This window comes from Ambystoma mexicanum, chromosome 1p (assembly GCF_040938575.1).
Source record: "Ambystoma mexicanum isolate Mex_15411 chromosome 1p, UKY_AmexF1_1, whole genome shotgun sequence".
In the NCBI taxonomy this organism is placed as follows: domain Eukaryota; kingdom Metazoa; phylum Chordata; class Amphibia; order Caudata; family Ambystomatidae; genus Ambystoma; species Ambystoma mexicanum.
Window position 1 is genome coordinate 1,127,010,890 of NC_090921.1, and position 24,388 is coordinate 1,127,035,277.

The following is a 24,388-nucleotide window of genomic DNA, read 5'->3' on the forward strand; positions in this document are numbered from 1 at the left end:
CAAAGAAAATTATAACTCTGTTACATGTCCGTGGCATATTTTAAATGCAAAATAATGTTACCAACTATTTCTGAATTTTAATTTAATTTGTGATGTGTGCATGGAGAGTAGGCACCATTTTCTTTCAAATTCTTTTTTTCAATTGCTACAAGTTTAATGTTTCTCACATATGTTGTGCTTGGGATAATTCGACATTACATTTGGGCTTTCTCTCATACAAACACACACACACATACATGACCGCACCCAATGCATGCATGCACACATACACAGACATACACTTATGCACACGCACACACATGCACCCATGTGTGCATGCTCACATACATACACCAATACATGTGCCCACACACAAATACACATACACACACACACACTTACACATCCATGCATGCGTGTACACACACACACCATAAACCAGAACATTCAACTGGTTGCCCTTGGTTTGATGCACCCAGACACATATCTGTATTGGGACTCCTCATGAATATCTCACGAATGGGGGAGCTCACCCATATGTGCTGGTAGATGTCATATTACATCAAATGCATTAGTGGCTGCATGGGGGCACTGCAAATGCCATGGTAGTCTTTTGACCGGGCAGCAGAAGGGGTCTCCAGCAGGGTCCCATAGGTGACTGAGTGCAATGAAGCTTGGTTAGAGACAGGGCCAACATGCGGGTGCCTCACCCATCCCCAGAACATGCATTTTCTATGGCAGGAAATCAGGGGTCGAATTGGGCGGGGCGGTTGGGAGCAGTCATCCTCTACTTTTCAAAATTAAGTGTTACTGTTCCTATACTTTTATTTTAAAAAGAAACTGTTCCGGGATGGTGTCGAATTGAAAATAAATGTGTAGGAAGATATTGGGGGTCATTACGAGGTTGGAGCTAAGGGATTAACAGCACCGGTAAGGGTGCCGATGCCGGTAATCCCTTACCTCCGTATTCCGAGTTCCCTTTGCGGGTCCTTCCTTACCTCCTGCTTTTAGCAGGAGTTAAGTACGGGACCCGCAAAGGTACCTCGGAGGTAATTACGGTACCGTCATTTACGGTGCCATAATTACCTCCTTCCCCATTCCCGTTGAGCCCTATGGGGCAGAAATGGGAATGGGGAAGGGCAAAAGGTGAATGGGGAATTACCGGTCCCTCCAACCCTGGAATGGACCGGTAATTACTCCATTCAACATGCCGGATTTGGGACGGTTTCGGAGGCAACCATGGAGCTAATTACTCCATGGTTAGCTCCAAACCCGGAATGAGGCCCATTGAAAGTTGCACTTCAGTGCACTGCACGGAACGTTCCTTTAATAAATAGCAGATGCATTTGTCTATGGGTTTGTATGGTGCGTGGGAGGGAGCATGTGATGGGGTTTGTGGGGAGCCGGGACAAGCCAGTAGGGAACATCGTTTCACTACTTCTTTTCGTGCACTTCGGCTCTTCAGGATGCCTGTTTGTGATGCCTGGCTGGCCCACAATGGCGCTAGGCATCACAATTTTTAAACGGCCACATGGGTGATCTACATATAGCAATCCCAAAGTGGCAGGTCTTTCAACAGTGATCAGATGTGTCCAATGGATACCGCCTTTATCTCACTGAAATGGGGCATCAGAGATTGCATCTCCCACTTGGGGGCTTTTCTGGTTCTCTGCCAATGGCGGGAAGGTATTACTTTAGCAGACAAACCGGAAACAAGGGGTCACAGTTTCTTTTGCTGCTCAGCTGGCACATTATTGCATCGGCAAGAACGCCAGAGGTCTGCAACCTTTGGCTCTCCAGATGTTTTGGAATACAAGTCCCATGATACCACACCATTAATTATGCTGGCTAGAGATGTTCGGGGGTGTAGTCTAAAAATCCTGGAGAACTAACGGTGAAAAGCCCTGCCCTACGCCGATGCAATTCTGGTCCCGCCACATTTTACATAAGACTGCCCATGTTTGTGTATTGGACTCGTCCAATCGTAGAAACGCACAGTGACGCTTCTTTTTTTTTTTTTCTTTTTTCCTCTCCGTCACTGGTTGATAGCCAAAGGATCTTGCAGATGACAATGGATTATCACTTATAATACACTGTTTATTCAATTGGTTCAAGGTAACATCCGAATTTCTATTTCTGTTTCAATGTTTCAGTGCAGAGTTGCGAAGTGCTTTCTCATACGGAGTCTAAACTTTTAAAATGGAATAACTTCTCTGTGCAGGTGTTGGAGGAACAGGCTATTTATTCCTGTGAATAGCCTAACGCAAAACCTTTTCATTATGGTGCAGCTGAACAATTCCAATTGAATTCGCGATAAGAAGGGCCTTTGTTACATGAATTGTGAAATACAGTATCTGCACGCAGCAGTTAATTAGCTTCCAAACGCGCCATTCTATTAACGTGCCGGCAGCGTCCTGGTGTTCCTTCTAGCACAATCGTTTTCTATTTTTAGGTTGAACGGCGCGGTTCTTCCCAACTCTGAGTGTTCCCTTCTTTACTTACATTTTAAGAACAGCCAATGCTTTGTACAGTGCCGACCTGGCAGCTCGTTTGTGAATGTATGTGTTTGGACTATGTCGCCCATGGTACCTCACTGCTGACTATGCTATCCAGGGCTGTTGGGAGTTGAAGTCCAAAACATCACCAGACCTACACCTTCATTACCACTGGTTTAGTTCCTTCAGCGGACTATGTAAATCTCTTTGCGTCCTCATGGAGAGAAAAAATATTTAGTAATGTGGATCTATGTATAAGTGGCAAATACATAAGTCTGACGCTGTGCAAGGCAGGCCTGCAGGATCGGTCGTATGCATGCCGCTCCTCTTCCCTTGTGCTTTTCGAGAGTCTGCCCACACACCAGCTGTGTAGTGTCCCGGCGAGGACATCGTTAAAGTAGCCAGGAAGCTCTGACACCCAATGATATTCCGTGAGGTGCGTGCATGCGCACTGAAAAGCCTGCCCGGCAGCCAGTTTGCTGTGGCGTGGGAATAAAGATGGTTATCTCCCCATAATGGCTCCTGTGATTCTTGCCATTCTGTGGCTCATATGTGCATGCACTGCTCACACTGTGTCCACTAGTGTTCCCCCATGTAAAACCCCAGAAGAATCTTACAATGGCGATGAGGATGGGATTACTCTCCCAATAAGGTCGGCCATTCCCACAAGCACTGCCCGATCCAGCTGAGGGAGTGACAGGCGCTAAGCAGTACACCACTTGCCCCCGAGTGTGACGAGATTCACCCACCACTGAGATGTCAGAAGGTTAGCCAGTAGAGGAAGATGTGCTCAGCCCAGCAGTATTTTGCCAGCCAGGGCCATTTGACATGGGTGACCACCGAGCCCTGACAAATTCGCCAGGAGGCTGCTAGAGAACCTGGTGTGGGATGAGGGGGGTAGATCTCATACCAACATTCCCGCCGGATGATGTTAAAACATATGCAGGCCTCAGAGAAGTGCTAAGCACATACTTCAACCCTCAACGCAACATCGATCATGAGAGACACACCTTCAACATAGCATGCCAGATGGCTGGCAAGTCCATGGATGCCTTTGAGACTCGCCTTCGCAAGTTGGTGGAACGCTGTGAATTTCACAAATTTACAAAAATAGAGGCCATTAGGTTAAGAATAATAGGAGGATGCCTCTCCTGGGCATTCAGGAACAAGCTGCTCCGGGAGCCGCTCCCTCTCGCTATCATACTGCAAATGGCTAGGCCCAAGTCCAGAGTGGACACTCAAGCCTCTCAAATTGAACGCCGCCAAAACCCCTTGAAGAGAACAAATATGCCAAGTTGCAGCAGCGACTCGAGGACGTTGGGTGAGTGGACATCTACCCAAGGGGCCCACATCATCTGGGAGATGTTACCTATGTGGCCTTCCCTTTCTCCCATGGAAGGCATCAGATGTTCTGCAGTTGGACAAATGTGCACCAAGTGTGGCCAAGAAAACTACCTAGCAGTTGTGGGCAAGTCCCCTCCGGGACGATCACCAGGATACGCTCCCTCATTCTCCAAACCAGAATCGGGCCCACATTGTATTAGCCCAGGAAGAGATGCGGGTGCAAGGCAGAACCTTTTCAGATATGTTAGGCAAGTTACCGAAAGGTCCCCATCGCCGTCACCCCCTTAGAAAGTCAACCAGCATGACTACGTGTACATGATGAAAGGGACCACAACTCTGCCGGAGGGCGATATCAGTCTGCTGTTGGGAAATCACCCAGCCAAGTTTCTCATTGACACAGGTGCCACCCTAAACATGATGTGTGTGTCAGAGTACCGCAAGATGACGTCTCCCCCACAACTACAGCTATTTGATCTGAAAGTCTTCCAGTGGTCCGCGAGAGGACTCATGCAAAATCACGGAAAATTATTCACAACCCTACAATGCAAGGGAAAGTGTGCGTACCACAAGGGGAAGTCCCCGGAAACAACTTAATAGGCCGCCACACTGCCCTTGAAATGAGAATTGCAGCAGTAACCTACACCAAGCAACATGGGCTCTCAGTCATGCAAATGTTCCCGACTCTATTTGAGGGAATGGGATGCCTCAAAGGAGACCCTGTGACACTCCATATTGATGAATCTGTACCACTAGTGGCTTAACACTGGAGAAGGATACCAATTCATCTGCAGCCACTTGTAGAAAAGGAGATACAAATCCTACTGGCCAAAGACATAATAGAACTCGCAGATAGCCCCGCTCCAATGGTATCTCCCATAGTGGTGGTGCCGAAAAGAGGGTCACTGGACGAGATACGCATATGCGTGGATATGCACCAAGCCAACAAGGCCATTGGACGTGAAAGACACTCTGGGATGCATCTGGATGATATGATCAGCCTGCTCAATGGAGCGAGAGTTTTCTCAAAATTCGATCTGAATAAAGGATATCACCAGGTCCAAATAGACAAACAGTCTCGATATTTCACAACTTTCGCCACACCAATTGGACTATTTCCATATAAGAGACTTACCTTTGGCATCTGTTCAGTGGCTGAGATATTCCAGGAGAGTGAGAGAAGATGTAATCCACCATCTGACTAACAGTTTCAACTACAGTGACGACATTCTGGTCTTCAGGGCGACCACGGCAGAACATGATCAAGCCCTCCAACAGTTATGCACGGCACTAGTAAAGGCTGGTCTGACTTTGAATAGCGAGAAATGCATATTTCACAAGTCTCGCCCTCAACTTTTATGGTCACATCTTCTCACATGAGGACATGAGCCCTGACCTGGGCAAGGTTGCCACCATCTGAGAAATCTCAGCTCCCAAAGATGTCAGCGAGGTTAGATTGTTCTTAGGAATGGCCAGTTACTGTGGCCGGTATCTCCATGATTTTGCTCAGAGAACTCACCAAGCAAGGTAGAGTATTTCGCAACAATGTGAAGAAGCATTCACAGAGATAAAATCAAACATTGCCTCAGCAGAACGCATGGCATATTTTGATCCGAATATGTGCACAGAAGTTGCAATGGATGCCAGCCCCTGTGGCATTGGGGAAATTCTGGTGCAGCATCAACCAGGATGAAAATCTCCCAGGACCGTGATAGCATATGCCAGCAAGAACCTGTCCGAAGTGGAGATAAGAAATTCACAATCCGAGAAGGAAGGGCTCGCCATTGTATGGGCCTGTGAAGAGTTTCAGAAGTTCCTTCTGGGGAAACCATTTACAATTGTAACAGATCATCTGGCCCTGGTGACCATTTATGGGCGTTCCCGATGCAAGATGCGCCCTCAAATAGAGCGATTAGGGCTGTGCCTACAGGATTTCAACTTTACCATTGTTCAGAAAGGAGTATAACCCTGCAGATTTTATGTCTTGCCACCCCTTACCAGACCCATCCTCCATTGACTCCATAGAAGAGGAGTACATCACCTTTCTCACCCATCAGCACCCCCCAAGGGCAATCACGTCAGAGATCATCCTGAAGCACACCAGGCATGATGACATGCTAACGAGAGTGCAAGGACCTATTCAATCCGGAAGATGGAGAGACACCAATTTTACATGCATCAGAGGGGAAGGCTGCTACAAAGCTGAGCTGCGAGCATTTAAAAATATACGAGAATATATGAGAGGAACTGGCAGAATCAGCAGAAGGACTTGTTATGTGAGGACACTGAATAGTAATCCCCACAGACCTGCGACAACAAGTTGTGGATCTAGCAAACAAAGGTCATTGCAGGGTAGATCTACGAAGAGACAAGTAAGGGACACCATGTGGTTCCCAGGAATAGATTAAATGGTGGAGTGTACAATCAATATATGCCACATGTGCCAGAGCACCTCTAGATCCAACAATCCTGAACCCCTATTAATGACTTAAAAGTCCAGAGCACCCATGGACCCACCTCACAATCGACTTCTTTGGTCCTTTTCAGAAACAACAAATGCTGGCTTGTCATCATGGATGAACATTCTCGATTCCCATTGGTGCGCATGCTCCAGTCTACCACAGCAAGCACTCTGATACCAGCGCTAGACAGCATATTCTCAGCAAGGGGAATCACAGAGGTCCTAAATCCGGACAACGGTCCACCCTTCAGTAATCTGGAATTCGCAAGGTTCATGCAGTACATGGGCATCCACCACAGAAAGGTTGCTCTACTATGGCCCCAGGCCAACAGCATGGTGGAAAGATTTATGAGCAGCCTCAAGAGGGTTCTCCAACAAAACAAACTAAGGCCAATGGCTCTCAACCAGGCAGTGAGCAATATGCTGAGGGATTACAGAAACTCGCCACACGGCACGACCGGAAAATGTCCCCAGGAAGCAAGGCATGAAGGATTACACCAATAACAAGAGGTGGGCCAAGAATTCTTACTTGCAAGCGTGAGACAAGGTAATTGTGTGCAGAAGACAAGACAAGAAAGCAGACTCAAAGTTTGATCCTGAACATTTGATGATCTTCCATGTGTACGGGACAATGGTGACTGCTCGCTCTCCCAGAAGAGTGGTCATGCGAAATGTCTCTCACTTTAAGCTGTACAGAGAAGAAGACCAGGGACAAAGTAAAGAGAACGATGCTGCTGTGCCGACTGATGAGCCCCTGAAAGAAGAGGAGGAGGGAGAGCAGGAGGAGCAAGTGGCCCGGCCGACTAGATGCATCAGGAGACCAGTACGCCTACTTGAAGAGATGTGAAGGGGCAGAACTGTGAGTGACTTTTGTTCTTTGGTCCAAAGGGGGAGATGTAGTGTCCCGAAGAGGGCACGGTTAATGAAGCCAGGAAGCTCTGAAACCCAATGAGATTCCGTGAGGTACATGCACTGGAAAGCCCGCGAGGCATGCAGTTTGCAAAGGCGGGAAATAAAGATGGTTATATCCCCATAACGCCTCCTGTGTTTCTTGCCACACTGTGGCACATATGAGCGTGCACTGCTCACTGCGCCCACTAGTGTTCCCCCATGTGAAATCCCAGAAGAATCTGACAAGTTGCATGATCCTGTAACCACACTCCCCCTTCCTCCACCACTTATCCTTCCAGGTCTGTCCAATTACGGTCTCCAAACCTCGTCCCTCAAAACCGGATGCACGCCTTCATAACACGGCATGCTGTGCATCAGGTTTTGAGGGACGAGGTCTGGAGACCGCAAATGGAAAATGTGTGCATTATTTTTTGCCTTCAACTTTATAGCCTTAATTAAGAGTTGTTCCTTAAAATCCAGCTGAACTAGTACTTCATATTGATTCCAAACCACCTTCATGTGAAATGGCAGAATATATTTTAAATGAATGCCTTCTGTAATGTATTATTGTTTGTAATTAATAAATCCCAGGATTCGCTGCAAGAGGCAGCACAGCTCCCTATAGAGATTGCATTATTTGTGGCTGCAGAATGTCATACTTGAGGTGCTCTATGTAGTATAGTAAGGTGAGAAAGTCCATGTGAAGACCAGGAGTAGGATGACACAATGGAGCTGGTGCAAATTAAGACTGTTACATTTAATTCCTGTTCTTGTAAATGAGAATAAAAAGCCCACAGGACATCATTTGTCTCTGTGATTGTCGAGCCATCATACATTCTTGGATGTTGGCTGCCTACCTCAAACCTTCACCAGCCAAGACCGAATTCATCCTCATCGGTCCACCCGTGAAACAACAACTTGCCCAACAATGACTCAATGACATGCGCCTAGAAGGCTATAATCCACAACTCTCAGATTCAGCTTCACCATAGACAGCAGCCTGTCCTTCCAGAAACATGTAGCCAAGAACGCCCAAACAGCTTGGCTTCAAATCTCCACCCTTTGCAAAATCAAACCCTTCTTTCTGCTGCAGATCTTCGTTATGGCAGTGCAGGTCCTTGTGGTCTTGCACCTCCTGACAGGGCTCCGAGCTGCTCGCTTGGCTTCCAAAAAGCAGTCCACCACGTTGCAGCACGTCTTATTACAGGTGTGCAGAAATTTGACCCAATCATCATCCTACACAAACTACATTGGCTTCCTCCCCAGGCCAGACTACTGTTCAAGACTGCATGCATCAGCTACAAAGAAGTCATGAGTAGCACACCAGCGTACCTGGCAACTAAGCGCCACATATCTGGTGACACACGCTCCTTCCGGCTCAAATCTCAACTAGTCCGCAAAGAGAGAACCGGCCAACAGTCCTTCTCTTTTCATGGACACACACTCTGGAATTCGATCCCGGTATCAACTCGGAATGCCCTCACAATTCTCCAATTTCGTAAATCTCTCAACATGTGGTGTTTTTAACAGCACTTGACAATGGACTAATCCCAATAGACACACAGAGCACAACTCAATAATGTGCCACTGTTAAAAGATGCCAGACAAAACACTGACTACCCAAACTTTTTACAGTGCTCCGCTGCCCTTAAGTTAGGTCAGCGCTTTAACCAAAAGAAAAACATATAACATTTTCCACCAGTGGTGTTAACTTACATCGAGAAATATTGTACAGAGTGATAGTTAATTACCCTGGCTGAGTGTTAGGTGGAAAGCCCAACTTTACCTGAAAATTTAGACCCCTGCACTTTTTGCTGGATTCTCTGAGTTTTGGACTTGATTTTTCTTCCCAGCTAGGCTTAATCCAAAGCCTTATAGGGATAGATATCCCTGCCTTAGTAGTCCTTATGACGCCTGATGCAGGGGTCCTCAACAGGGTACCTCCTCTCTGTTAGTCACATGGCTAGGCTGATGATAACTTTTTGCTATGTGTAATATCGCTTCCACCTTCATGTTGACCCCCTCCTCTACTCACAAGAAGGAAGTTGTCTTTTTTTGGCTGGAAGACCTGGGGTTCATGTGGCTATCATCCATCATTCTTTGTGTAGTGCAAGGAAAGGGCCCTATGTGGCCACAGGAAGCCTAGATACCAGGACTGGGGTCTGTAGTCATCCTGAATCCAGACCTTACTGGCATTTGCAGATGCCTACATGGGATAGTGTGGATTCACTTCCTTTGTGGATGTGAACCGTTCCTGGGTGCCTGGAGGGATGGTCAGCATTGGCTGACCACCCCTCAGTTTGAATGATGCTTGGTATGTGATTGGTTGCTGGCTGTCTCCATTCACTGCCTCCCGAGGGGAATGAAAGCAGACCAATTTACCCACTGACCTAGTCTCCTGCTGGAACTCTGAAACAGCACACCTGGATGGACTTGCTGCTCGAGGAAGGACCGAAGCAATCATTGATGCTCCACAAACTCATCTAGTTATGCTCTGTGCCACCAATGATCTCTGCCTTAATGTCAGTAAGACTGAGATTCTCCTCATCGGCACACTCGCTCCCTCCTTTCCTGTCTCTCTCTGGCCGGCCTCTCTTGGCCCTCTTCCTGCTCCCGCCTGTGAGGTTAAAAACCTCAGGGTCATCTTAGACTCCACACTCTCCTTCTCTCCTCACATCTCTGACGTCTCTAAGAAGTCACACTACCAGCTGCACATCCTCAGAGTTATTCTTCCTTTCCTCTCCTTCCCCCAGAAGCTCAATGTCTCCAGAGCTCTGGTTCTCTCTAGGCTGGACTACTGCAACAGCCTCTTTCTAAATCTGTCTGCCTCTACTCTCCGCCCTCTGCAACTCATCCAGAACAGGACTGCGAGACATGTCCTTGGCCTCAAGCCCAGGGATTGTATCTCTCCAGGACCTAAATCTCTGCACAGGCTCCCAGTGGCTGTGAGGATTAAGTTCAAAACCCTCTGCATTGTCCACAATGCCTTCTGGGGCATCAAAACCTTCAACTCTCTCTTCCTAAATATCTTCCGTCTCGAGCTCTTCACTCCAACTACCTCAGGGTCAGTCGCTTCTCCAAGCAACGAGTTGGTGGTAGATCTCTTTCTTCGGCTGGTGCCTCCCTCCGGAACATGCTCCCTGCCTCTCAGAAAATGGAGGAGAACCATCTCTGGTTCCGGTAGCACCTCAAGACCTTCCTCTTTACTTCTGCTTTCTCTCCTTCTCTCCCCTGCTGAACTCCTGGCTGAAAATGAAGCTGCACTGGTTACTTGGCTACCCTCTGTTCTCTGGCCCAGGTCCCCTGCCCGCTAGTTGCACACCTTCACTGCCCCCTGGCAACCCTTGCACTCTGGGGCTGTTTCTGTATCCCTACAGCCCCCTACCAGCACTTGACAATATGGGCACATTTTTACTCCCTATTTGTTTTGGGAGCATTTTAATAGTCTTAGGGAGTAAAAGGTTCTTCTCGACTTATCTCTTTTTCCCTTCTTCCATTCCTCACTTCTCTTTCCCATCGCTGTATTATTTCTTTTCCACCTTCTTTCTCTCTCCCTGGTGTAAAATAGCACTCAGGCTGGCGAAACCTGGAAACAGTTTATGTTTTCTATTTCAAATCACGATACCCATCCCCCACCTGTAAAAGTGCCCTTTTTAGTGCACAGTTAAATGCACCTTCTTGTGCATGTGACTATGTGTGGTTGTAGCTCGCTCCTGGCTCTCTGTTCCGACGTGCCCCTTTTTTTGACGTCAACTATTGATGTTCACTTCATTGCATTTGTGGGATTGAGTTCCCTGTCTAAAAATGGTTTTAGGGAAATGACCTGCAGGCCAGACAAGATGGCTGCATCCTGTGCTGGCTCCCAACCCTGTCAATGCTTGAGATCCTTCCACCCAGGGCGACCCTAACTGTGAAAGTTTGAAGGGAAGGATACTGTTACACTGCTAGAAGGGGGATCTGCCAGGACGTGCATTGCAGGAGAAGAGAAACTGAAATCCCATCACCTCTGTCTGGGAAGACAGAGCTACAAAATGGTGGTGCTGCAGCATACAGTGAAGGAAGGTGTGGCGCATTAGCATTCTGACCGAGACAGGAGCCAGTGGAAGTGGGGAGCATGGAGTCCCTGGCAGCAGAACGGAGCACTGGGTGAGCAAGTGCCTGCCCTTTTCCCTTGCGATGGGGAACTGTATGGCAGGCCAGCCATCAGGGGTCTGAATATTAGCTGCCATCTAGAGAGGTGTCTATATTGAGTTCAAACTGCAGAAGAGGCATAGTGGGAAGGGGTGCAGGGTTGCTTCCAGACTCTGAGGTATGGCCTGGATATAGGTAAACAAGAACCACTTACTAGAGGTTTTTAAAGTTACAACCAAAGGGAGAATATTGGAGTTTTACAAATACACAGCTTTTTTCGGGTGCGGTCATCCACATCCCATCATTCTTAAATGGTGGATCTCTTTGCCAGTTTGCCCAGCTGGGATTAATTGAAAATGCATCACTTGATGAGAAAGCTGTTTGTGGACGGGAAGCAACTCAAACAGAAGGTTACTGCCATTGGAAAAGAGACACACCATGCACAATGATGCCAAGATCTAAAAACATTCACTGGAACTACCAGGTCATCAGACCACTTTGCTCCTCTCATCAATTGGGAGAGGAATGTCATCCCAGGAGTGAAAGTACCAGGATCCATCTCCACATCCAGGATTGCTCTTATCAAGTTGCTTTAAAAGGTTAAAAGGACTACATCACCAAACGAGTCCATGGTGGATAAATGAAATGAGGCTGCCTAGAAACTGTCGCTGCACTGAGGAGGCCGGCGATGGAACAGGCAGTAGCCAACAGCACATTACAGTTCTGGAAGTAGACACAGAGATGCAAGCGGTCATAGAAGCCAATTGTGCCCTCATAAAAGAGAAGAGAGGACTGGTGTGAGGACACACAGGTAGGAAAATAAAACAAGACTCAGAGTGACATTCCTAAGAGTGATTGGATCTCCTGCAGAAGCAACAGACTCAGTGGGGTTCCTGTGAAGAGGGCTTGAAGACCAATAGAAGCTGAAATAAGAGGGCATGTACTGGCAGACTTTGAAGTGCCACTGCGTTCAATCAAGAAATTAGAGCTGGAGTGGAGGTGGGGGAGACAGGCAGCGAGGACACGTCCAAGAAGCTCCTGAGCATCCCACTGAAGACAGGGTTCACCACATTCTAAATACCACACATATTGATAGACCCACCAAACCCAGCAGCAGATATGAGGAAAGATGTCAAGTTCACGAGGAAGGTCTTTCTGGGCCTGGGCATCACAACTGGGATTTAGTTCTCTGCCAAACGTAGAGCTTTCCAGGAAGGGGGTGTTCTCAGATCCACAGCAAATTGATGTGTTTCTCAAAGAATGTCAGGAAAAACATATTGTATCTTATGAATGTGAGTGAGGGTGAAATGAACACGTGAAGGACCGAGAAGAGGAGTCTGAGGTGAGGTACATTCATCTTGGGTCTATGCCAGGGGTTTGCAACCTTTGGCTCTCCAGATGTTTTGCAATGAAACTCCCAACGAACATAGCCAACAGAATCAATGTTGAGAGATCATGGGAGGCATTGTCCAAAACATCTGGAGAGCAACAACTTGCAGATATGTGGTCAATGCTGATGTATGATTGGGAAATAGGCGATTGTGAGGTTGTTTGTGTTCCGATTAGATATTTTTCCATTTAGGGTAGTTCTCTAGGAGACGAGCTAAAATTATCATGAGTCATTCAGCAACACAAAAATTCAGGAACATGACAACCAAATCTTCTTGGAGTATGGCAGACTGGGGTGTTGCAATTCAGGATAATGACCAAAAGGCCTCTTGGTGGTCTCCTCAGTTATCCGATGCTCATGAAACCAAGAAAAGCCAATTGTCCAGAAGGCTAGTAAAGCCTTCACAATTCTGCAACTTTGGGGGGGATGACTTTGAGGTTATGGAATCACAGACTGTAGCATGTGCAGACCATGAGCTGGTTGTCACAGGGTGTATGTAAGGAAACAAGTGGAGAGTGGGGAGTGTTTCAGGGGACTCTGAGACTGGCTTTCCCCAACACAAATATACTACCCCATTATGCGTTCATCTACCCTGGATGGTCCCCCAACCACAAACGTCTTATGTGTTATACCATGTTTCCTCTTTTCGCCATCCATACCTCCTTGTCATGGTTTTCACCATAGCATGCACGCAATACTCTAATTCCCACACCAAAGGTGTTCAGAAACACTACCTTGGCTGTGACAGGTTTTGCAACAGAGACTCATGCTGTACTCGGCTCAAGACTCCGGAGAGAGTTAGGGCTTAGTGCAAGAGAAGCCATTACCCCTGAGCACCTGGCAGGTTCACTATTGGACAGCATTGTTGTCGGAAGTCTACACCCACAGCATCTAGGAAACAATTCTTATTACCCTTGTGTGAATGGGTTGCATTAGGTGTTATCAATAACTTCCCTACACAATTTTATCACTAAAACATTAAGCCTTTAGACATGCAATACAGTGGGTCTCATTACAAGTTGGCCATTGTGGAATTAATGTGCCGGTATTAATGTATACTGGCACATTTTTGCACCAGCCAACTAGTTTGCCAGTGAGGTGATTGAATTACCTGCAGCTAAAAGCTAGAGGCAATTATGGCATCTTACCAGCAATAATTGACTGCATTACCGGCACCAGTATTGCTGATGTCGTTAATATTGGCAAAATCCCTCGTGGAGTCCAATGGGACTCCATCGAATGGGGATTTACACCCAACACCGGCACTTGTGATAATACCACCAGACCTGTATCAGTATTTCAGTTTGCCGGTATCCTGGCGGGTTTACCGCCAGGATACCGGCAAACTTGTAATGCACCCCCACAAGTGACTTTATATATGTATACATAGAAGCAGGTCAACCATTATTTCACTCTTTTTCTGTAGAATGTATGTCTATCTATTCTCCTGCAGAGCTACCATATGGTGAGCATTAAAGGAGTATAGTCAAACAACATGCAGTCCCCAACATTAGCAATAATGGAGTACAATAATGTTCTGGCATTCTATTCTTCTCCTGTTCTGTGGTGGAAATGGAAATAATTTAAAGGGGGATCACACAAAGCCGGGATGAGGGCAGAGTTTAGAGGAGGGGGCGGAGTTCAGAGGGGGCAGAGCTGGCAGTTGAACTCAGCTCTAATGAAATGTTCAAAATAATAGTTTTAAAATGGTTCAATTTCTTTCATGCTGATTCTTTCCAAACTCCACACTGTACATCAATTCCACTTTAAATCACTTCCATGGCAGTGGTGGTACCGAAAATACAGTGATTTTTAGTACATTAAGGGATCCATAGACACGCTCTACAGTAGAAAGCTACCAGGGTAGCTCATCCGGTTGAAAGACCATTGCTGAGATGTGATTTATTAAAAACTGGTTGTTATTCATATGACTTTTTAAAATTCCTTATAAAAAACACAAGTGCTTTAAAATGTGTTTGAGCAGGGGATGAGTTGGGCTGGTCACTTGCTTACATTTAGGGCGGAGTTGGGAGTACTTCTGCACCTGTAGTAAAAATCAAATGTTGTCACCTGTCAGCCCAATGTTTAGTTTTCTAACAACTGCTGTCAGCACAAGAGAAGCATTTATTTGTGATTAAGCATTGGATGTAAGATGACGCAGAGCGACGCAGATTCTATCCCCTGATCCGCACTTAGAAACCTCTGGGTATTAAGTGTGTTATAAATAACTAATTATAATTATAAAATTATAATTTCAAACAAAACTAGTGAATGCAGCAATTTTGAGTTTGGAAAATACTTTTTTTTTTCTGTGAAAGTTTAAGATGCACATTTGGGAAACAATAGTGTGCCCAGCATGTAGAAATCCTGCTTTTAACGGTGATGGCCCCCACCCAACTGATAATCATGGCTCATTGATTCCTGTGGTGTTCCTTTCAGGCTAGAAGAAAGAAAACGGGCAGAGCAAGAGCCTCCAAATGCGCGAGGGATGGCTGGGGAAAGGCAGACAGAGCAGATTAGATGACTGAGCCCCCCAGCTTCCCTCAGTGAAGCTGGGGGCTCGGTAAAGCCTTGTCAGGGCTGGGGCAGGCCTGGTCTGGGATCTGGCCAGACAGCTGATGCCTGATCTTGACCCAGCAAGAGCCGGCCCATTGACTAGTGCTGCTCCTATTCACTTCATAGAAATGTTAACCAACCTACAACCAATCAACAATGTGTGTAGCCATCTACAAATTGTCGCACTGTAGAACAGTAGTGCTGTCGAGATTGGCAAGGAGACAGACAGGTGAGGTTATGCCAACCCTGGTAAAACACATTTAAAAGGAAAGGGCTAACAAGTCTATCAAATGTTGCTGGGCTCTAAGGGCAGTTACCTATGAATGATCTAAAGGTAGGTCTCTCAGTTAAGTGGTTCAACTTTGCCTCCCATCGCTACTCCTCTTTGCATCTGCTCATCAGGAACTCTGTAACTCTGTTTGTCGACATCTTGGTTGAGCTTACTATTTAGCCCTAAACCAAGTTCATCTAAACCCACCTATTTCCCTGCCAGCCAGTTCAGACCTGTGGGTGTCAGTGTCTTAGTCTCTAGTCTAGATGTAATCTTTTAAACCTCCTTGGATTGATTTGCAAACATATCAGTGGAAGTATCTAACATGATCTGTAATCTCCCCCAAAATTTGAACCAGTCCACAGCAAAGCTTAGACCAACCACAAGCAAACATTGAAACCTTCAGGAGCTTTGTAGCTCATAAACGGCCCATTGTTTTAGCAATAATGACAATTCGCTTGTCAGTCATGATGATCTCACAGGCTAATCTAAATGTTCCATTCACAGTAATCATAGCCAATTGCTGTCTGTGTCAGGATTAACATTTGTGAATCAGCTAATGTTTTTCTATGTGCAGTTGAATTTACAAAGTGTTCATCAAAGTTAACTGATGGTTCCCCACCACACACCACATATATTAATCTCTGCGTATTTCATATAAGAATCAATTCATAAAACTATAAAGACAAGAAATTCTTTATAAAGTTCTTTTTTCAAAATGGATGGCAGTATCCAACATGTTTCGGACAACTTGTGGCCTTCCTCAGGGCTTAAGTTGACTGTATAACTCTTGCTCAATCCAATTCCTCCACTCTTCATTGTGATTTAGGTATGAAATCACCAACTACCCTCGGATAGTGCAGACAAACTAGTATGTAATTAAATTATGAGGACGAGATATAGAGTTGTTAAATTTAATTTGTTTGGTAGTTAGCTTGAACTAGGAACAGCCCGAACCTTTAAAGAATGTACAAAGTGGACAATTTCTCAAAAAAGATTTTAACATGCACCTGTATAAAGGGGAATTCCAGCTAATTTTAAACCAACTAACACTATAAAACCAACTAACTCTATAAAAATCAGGTAACTATTTGATATCATATTAAATCTGAAGCACAGTACGTAGTTCATTATGTTCAAGTAACACATTGGGGCTCATTACGAGTATGTCAGCAAAATGGTGTACATTTCGTAACTGCAGAATGACTGTTACTGCCGTGGTGTATGGCGGAATCACTGACATATCACAGCATGGTGGGAGCGGGCACAAACCATTAGTGGTTACAGTATTTCTGTTTTGCGGAATTACTGGCGAAAAACAAATTAAGCAACTGCAATTCTGCCAATTATGGGCAGAATTACAGTTACCGCCAGATCTTTCAGTGCTAAATCACCGGCAGAATTACTAACATTGGAATTACCGCCAGCGGAAATAACGCCATCACAGGAAAAGGAAGTACTGTGGTGGCTATCTTTAAAAACTCAGTCCATTGAAAATCAACCCGTAGGTGTGCCATCCATCTGAAAAGGCAAGCAAAATCATATCTGCAGGGAAGGCCAAGTCCAAGGTACCCGGTGCAAAACCCAAAATTCAGTGACCAAGAGGTCACAGTACTAGCACAGCAGGTGGTGGACCATTCTGATGAACTCTACGGCTCCCAACAACGGAATACCACCCATCAGCACAAGAATGCAATCTGTGTCGACATCAGCGACAAGGTGGTGGCTGCAGGCCATATCACACGTGATGCCGAGTACATGTAGAAGAGGTGGAAAAACTTCAAGTCCCAAGTCTGCAGCCTAATCTCAAACCACCACTGGGAGATGGCTGCCACAGATGGAACAACAGCAGGTTCTCTACAGCTACCTCATGGGAGGAGATGGTCAGTGGTATCCTCCACATGGTGGTCCTGGAGGGTGTTGGCATGGCTGAGGTCGGATCCAGCAGCCAGGGAGAACCTGTGAATGTTAGGCCCATTGCAGAACAACCCTGATAGCATGTTCACATACACAAATTGCCATGCATCCAGGTGACAGCAACCTAACAATGCATGACCCATCCATGTGACGCTGCAGGCCATAACAACAAGAGTCATTGAAGCCATGATCCCTCTTAGATTCCAATCAAGCAGACCGACAAGGGCATGATGTTCACAACTACCACCATTAAACTGCAAGTAACAAGTACTGATGCAAATCTGCATTGCACATCACAACCACTCCTTGCCTGCACACTGGTCACCCATGCACAGACAACACAGCAAGCATGGTACCAAACATGTATGTGAGGACTGTGGTGAACCAAACCAGTGGCAGTCACTTTTTCTAAAATCAAAGATTTATTTCCAATTTGTGAGGATGGAGTAAGGCCTAACTATGCTAATGTGTGATTTCCCTTCCTAAAGAAACTAACGATAGTCTGTGTCATTAAGTTCAACTCAAAAGTCTGTCTCTGTCCAAAAACTGTACTTGCCCTCACAACTGAAGATACACAATGTGTAGGGATATCAGCAAGCAAAGAAACAGTATTCAAAATAAAGTTCTGAGCTTCTTCCCTCTCATTGGCTTGCATTTCAGCTTCTTTCCCAAGTTCAAAACAGTTTCACACAAAATACCTCGGGTTCCTTTCCCCAAGTTCAACACAGTTCCAAAAGGCCTTGATGTTCCCTTTGCCAAGTTCAACATAGTTCCAAAAGGCCTTGGGTTCCCTTCCCCAAGAAGGAAGCTCTTTTAGCTTCCAAACCAGTCAGTTCTCTTGATTTTCAATAAGTATTCCAAACCAACTTTGCAAGCTTTCAGACTTTTTAAAGGTTCACTTAGCTTGCTCTTTTCTTGAATCACTTCAATAATGAATAGGCACAACAGCTTCAGTATCTCAACTTTCCTTGGTTCACTCCAAGTAGGGGTTACTTCGGTCTAGGCGCAGTTGTCGGACCACACAGCCCACCCACTACAGGTCACGCAACCGATAACCCATGGCACCTTGTTATATTCACTTTTTCTCATTGGACTACCTTGTCATCACCGGCTCCCCCTTTGAACCTTTGTCAATTGTCCATTTGCAGTTCTTTTTCTCTTAGGCATTTTATTGCCTCTGCCACAACATTACTTTCACACTATTCACATCATGGGGAGTTTTCCTTGTCACCCCCTGGCACTCATTAATGCAAGAAACACTTTGCAGCTCGTTCGGCATTCACAAATCTTTCCTTCGGTCTTTCAACCGTTTATCATGAGGTTTCCTCTGACCCGCATCTTCTTGTGCCCAAACCCAGGCCTTGGAGCACCCCTGGCATAACTATTTCCTTTTTTTCACTCACCGGTACCCGGCAGCTCCTCCGGGGGCTTTTGGTTTTCTCCGCTTCTCTCACTCCCCTTCCAGTCGCTGGGAGCTCTGACGAGCAGCGAACACCTCTTCCAAACCATCCTGATGCTTTTTGGCAGCTCCCCGGAGTCTTCATTGATCCCCCAACTCCAGCGGGGGACACAAAGCACTGGATTCTGCAGGACTCCCGACCTTCTCACAGCATGTTCGGGCTGCAGTGTCTTTCTCTCTCTTCTGCAGCTTTCGGCGACCAGTACACCAGCCCCTCTCCAGCCTGCTCTTTACCAGGTTGCCGCATACTTCTCCCCAAGCAGGTTTCTCCCTCTGGGTGGGACTCCCCTAGCAAGTGGGTCACTCCTCTTTATATACACCTGTAGCCTTTCAAATGGTTGCAGGTGGAAGTCCTTTGCCTGACCCCAATTAGTGGGACATGCCTGACCATGGTAGTGGTGTTTGACAGTCCTCTTCTTTGTCTCAGTACCAGAGTGGTGTGCACAAATGGAAGTGTGCATTATTCCTAGTTGCCTCTTCTTCATCCCAGTCTTAAAGGCACATGGATATGGGACAGTGTGTGTTTATGAAAGAGGGACAGACTGAAAATAATGTACAAAGGTAGGGGGGTGGCATAATGCATTCTGATAAGGGAAAGGGGGATACCATGCCTCTTCTCCAAACATCCTCTCCCCAAGGTCCCTCCACCTAGGTGATCCTCCCTCACATATCCACCCCATGGTCAGGATCCAAAAGTGATGGCCTTTCCCTGGCCACCTAAGATGGTTCAAGGGGAGAATACGGAAGGATGCCCTCAGGTTCCTCACAGCACATCAATCAATGCAGTAAACTGGCATGCTGTCCCTCACATGAAGAATGCCCCCGTAGAGGCCTAGCGACCTGTGACCTCATAGTACACGCAACACTACATGACAACTCACCAAACACATTTCCATCAAGGTATCGATGCACACTTTCATGTCTCCCAACAGGCACACAAGACACCCAGGAACCCTCTGATGGTGCCTGCACCTAGACCACACCAGCAACAACAAGCGCCACAAAGGCCACAAGTCATGCCTCAGCCAGGAGGGGGAGTGTAACCCCCAAGAAAACATCCAAAGCAATAGTGATGTCCACCTCCTTGGCCACTGGCACACTGGCCACAATTGAAAAGCCTACTCAAGCCAATATGGAGTGTGCAGCTCCACCCTCAACAAGGGCACCCCCACCACTGCAGGGGACACAGAAGTACCACACGCCGGCCCGAGTGGTGACAACAGAGTGCCATGTGCCCAGCCCACTGCACCAGCTGCTACCATGCAATCAGAGTCTTCGTCTCCCACCACCAGTGCTGCACATTCACCTGTGAGACAATTCTCACTGGAATCCTCCCCTCTGCATACCGTCTTTGCCCATGCAGTTCTCCCCCTCCCCCTTGTCATCTCACAGTGCTCTACATTTCAGCAAGACGACGACTCCGATGACTATGCAGAGCAGGCATGCTGTGTATCCCACAATGTGGGCCTGGGCCCGCAACCATCTCCTTAGCCAGTGCAGGGCCCCACATTGCATGTACATTATTCTATGACCTCCATGTGTACAGACCTACAGTTCACATCCCATCAGTGGTACTATGGCCAAGGGGTTGCTTTATAAATAAGTCAGTAGTCGGGACGCTGGGTATGGGCCACCAAAGCCTCTGCAGTATCACCTGCGTCCTCTGCAATGAAGGCCTCAGCCTCTACTCATACACCTCCGTGGCAGGGTAGGCAGCAGCTGCCATGTTCTTCATCGAGTGCTTGTATAGACTGAAAGTCTCTAGATAACGAAGTCCATAAAGGAATCGAATGCAGATAGATAACAACGTGTGTATAGGTTTTGGGTGTCGTACCCCCAAGAAAATAATAATAAATGTTTCCCAAAAGCACATAAGCGGGCCAATATCATGGTCTGAACATGAATTAGGACATAACAATGCCCGTGGTGTGCTTCAGAATGATTCCATGAACTGACAATATAACAGAGTATCAAATTAGGCATTATAATCCTCAGAGTTCTGCTGAATGTGATGAAAAAGTACCTGGATTATTTCATTTATGTATTCATGCCTTTAATGTTCTTGCATTGGTGCGTGCTAGTATCACACACTGGGGGCACTGAAGAGTGATCTTGGATCAATGATCACCGAATCACTGGATCAATGATCTTAGCTACCTTGGACTCCAAAGAAGATCAGTAGATCTTTGCAAAGCTTCTGGGAACCCTGCATCCTTTCTTGAGTGTCTACTGGTTGGTCATCTTCCGCTAGTCTTCGAAGAGTTCACTAGTTAAGTTTGGAGTGCCATTACATTTGGACACATAATATTGTATTCTGCATTTTCCATCAATCAATAGTTTTCTAGAGCGTGAATCTTGCAAAAAGCATTATCTTCCTTTTCTCAGGATTCAAGCTTCAAGTCCTGGATGATTTTTTTAAGCTTGACTAGGATAAGACTGAGCCACGTATTGGGGGATTTGTCTAAAAAGTTCTACTTCCCAGGTTGGCATGGGTCTTCCACATTGCACACTTTAGTGAAACCTGCATATACGCTATGATACGATAGGTTATTTATAACACGCTTAATAACAAGAGGTTTCTAAGCACGGACCCGGTGAGCGAATCTGTTTTGCAATTGAGGGTCAAGCCATGTTCAGGTAAGTGGGTTTCACAAATGACCTTGTGGAATGCTCTCTGAGAGACTGCCATTGGATGTGTCTATTGGACTGCATCCAGTGGGTTTGTACTTCAGGTTTAAGGTATACAGGACAATATGTTATGCAAACACTTGTGTACAGGCGCGTTATAAATGCCACATCATATCATATCATGTCGATTTATACCGCACACCGCTCCTACCGAAGAGCAGTCTACAGGTGCCCTTGGCATGGATGCCTATGTTAGACCAGTGTGCAGCCAGTATCATGAATCGGTGTGTGCATTGTTGGGTAACCCCGAACATCTACAGGATATTGAGTACTTTGTGGTTAGTTCATTTTCACTATCATACCAGATGTTGAGCCCCCACAGAAGGGACCATTTTGCGACCTTTTTAGGGAATAGGACGTTGAGTCAAGTGATTCCTCTGAGAACAATGTTTTGTATCCTGGTCTTTCATAAATAACAAAAAATGTATTGTTGACATTTGAACTGCATTGCAAAACTAAGTATTCAATGCCTGTGCGGAATATGTATGATATTTCTATTCAAGCGATCTCAGAGCTTGGAATGATGTCATTTCCTCCTCCTTTGTTAGTTGGCCGGTTTTTCATGATGATGTTATGTTCTGGCGTGAGTACGAGATTGAGGACGGTGATGGAATTGCAGTGGAATGGAGGTATCAATAAACCAGGCACATGGCTATTTTTCGGCTAATTGGTTGTGAACACTGGTGCAATGTGTTTAGCTGCTGATAGGACATTGTTGATCCAGGAGATTACTGATATGGATAGATTTTGGTAGCCTATGGCTCTGTGGTCCACAGCGGTCATGTGGGTGGGCCAGGTAAGTGATTGTATGACAAATAGCTGTGCAGGTGGCAGAGTCTGCAATGTTGGAAAGGTGTCTTTCTGTTTACTTCCTGTGGTTATCATATCGTAGGGAGGAATGGTAGGTCCCTTATACTAACTATGGGACCAGTTTGAGTCTATGGGTAGGAGAACCCTTGGGGTTGTGTTCTCAGTCTCTTAGGTTGACGGTGTCAGAGCGGTCAAACTATCCAGGAATGTGATGTGAGGTTGGGCAGGGATGAGAGTCATATCTGTGCCAAGTGGGCAACCAACGGGAAGGGTTCTCCTCTGAGTTATTCCTTCATTGTTTCCAAACACTAGAGTCTGTACCCCATGGGATCTGTCATTGTCAACTTATGGTTCTTTCATTATGGGAGTCTTTATGTCGAGGCAACGCTAAAGTTAGAGCAGGTTGAATTCATGTGAATAGAGGCATTGATGTGCACTGTTCCCTTGAATCATGTTAATGTCATGGTCATAGATGCTTCCTATTAGTTTCCAGTAGCTGAAAGCTCTAGCCCTCTGGGGATCTTTCACATTATCTATGTGTTGATTTACATGTTGTAGCATTTTCTTTTCAAATGTTTTATTGGTTTTACAAATCAAACCTTTAACATTGACATCAATATACGCACAATCCATTCATATTCATCCATTAAAATCAAAGAAATCATCCTAAATAAATCAAATAAAATTGCAGAAGCCATATCCATTCTGTGAGATTCGCACTCGATTAATCCTTGTCCTTAAGCACGAAGTCCACTTATTCCATAGTTGCTAGGACCAGGCTTGTTCTTTCTCCTAACAGGACCCATTCCCACCACTCTTTAGCCGATAGAGAGGATATTTGGCCAGTGTGGGCGTCTAGAAATCTTGATCACACTTCATGTTGTAGCATTAGGGAAGTGGAACATATGGTTAGGTTTGGCATTGGCTGCATTGGTGCTGAATGCAAAGTCAGCAAAGAGGGTTTCTGGTTCATCCATCAATGCAGACATTTTGAACATGTGTCTTCCTTTTCTAGATGCGGAGGTGTGTGTAAGACAGTGAGGTGCGTGGGTTTGAGCTATGACCTGAAGTCTGTGGCGATCCCTTGCCTTGGTCCGCATCTCAGCACAATGGCGAGTGACCATCATGTGTGGAAGGATGTCATTTGAAACTCTGGAGTTGTTCTGAGAATAGGGATATCATTGCGGTTGACTCTCGGAGCCACTGGATTGGTTCACCACAGTCCTCGCATGCATGGCCCTATGATGTGGAATCTGTACCAGGTGTTGCAGAAGTCAGAACAACCCTCACCATGTGGGTGCACGTGACAGATTTCCAATCCTAAATTACAGGAAAGCTCTGCTTTTACCACACGTTAAACATGTCCCTGGTTGAGGAATTATGGAGAATATCGCAAGGATAACAGTTATATCGCGTTATGCAAATTAGCCCTTTAACCTCCAGATTGCTGCAAGGTTTCTCCTACTATCTGAATGTCATTCGACCTCCTGTTTGGCGTTTGTATCCGCGTTGGCGGTTACGCGCTGGAAGGGCGTGCGGAGGTTCCGCTACGTGACTTCTCTGTTACTCACCCTACGGTCTAGTGGTTTTCCAACATGGCGCCGCTGGTAGTATTTCTTTCCTCCTCTCCCAGCGATCGCGGCGTTGCAACCCCGTTTACTGCGCTAGCTCGCTCCTTTGGGTTTACACGCTAGTTTTCCAGCCTTGACCACCCCGGTCACTTATCTGTACTTTCGGTCCGCCTTCTCCGGACTACCTCTCTCTCTCTCTTCCTTCCCTCACCTCGCCTCTCAGCTCTACGGTGCGCTGTTCTCCACGCCCGCCTTCTCTGCCTTACCTTTCGGCTGCGCTGCCATTCAGCCGCCCTGGTTCCTGTTGCTCCGGAGTTGTTTTCTCTGCTGGTACCCTTTCCGGTGGCTCTCTTTCTCTCCGGATCCTTCTTTGCTTTGGATTCCGGCTTCGCCTGCTCCCATCAGCTAACTGCCTCAAGAACTCCACT

The 24,388-nt window shown here is 46.3% G+C and overlaps 1 protein-coding gene across 2 annotated transcripts in view; it reads left to right on the forward strand.

The window, feature by feature from the left end:
- Window positions 1–24,388, forward strand: part of NECAB2 (N-terminal EF-hand calcium binding protein 2) — a 1,606,005-nt gene that overhangs the window by 934,460 nt on the left and 647,157 nt on the right. The window contains exon 6 of one of the 2 annotated variants that reach the window (XM_069604778.1): window positions 2,029–2,094. The exons of the other annotated variant lie outside the window; for it this stretch is intronic. Within the exon in view, the coding sequence (XP_069460879.1) occupies window positions 2,029–2,094 (66 nt within the window). The remainder of the gene's footprint in view (window positions 1–2,028; window positions 2,095–24,388) is intronic. 2 annotated transcript variants of the gene reach the window in all.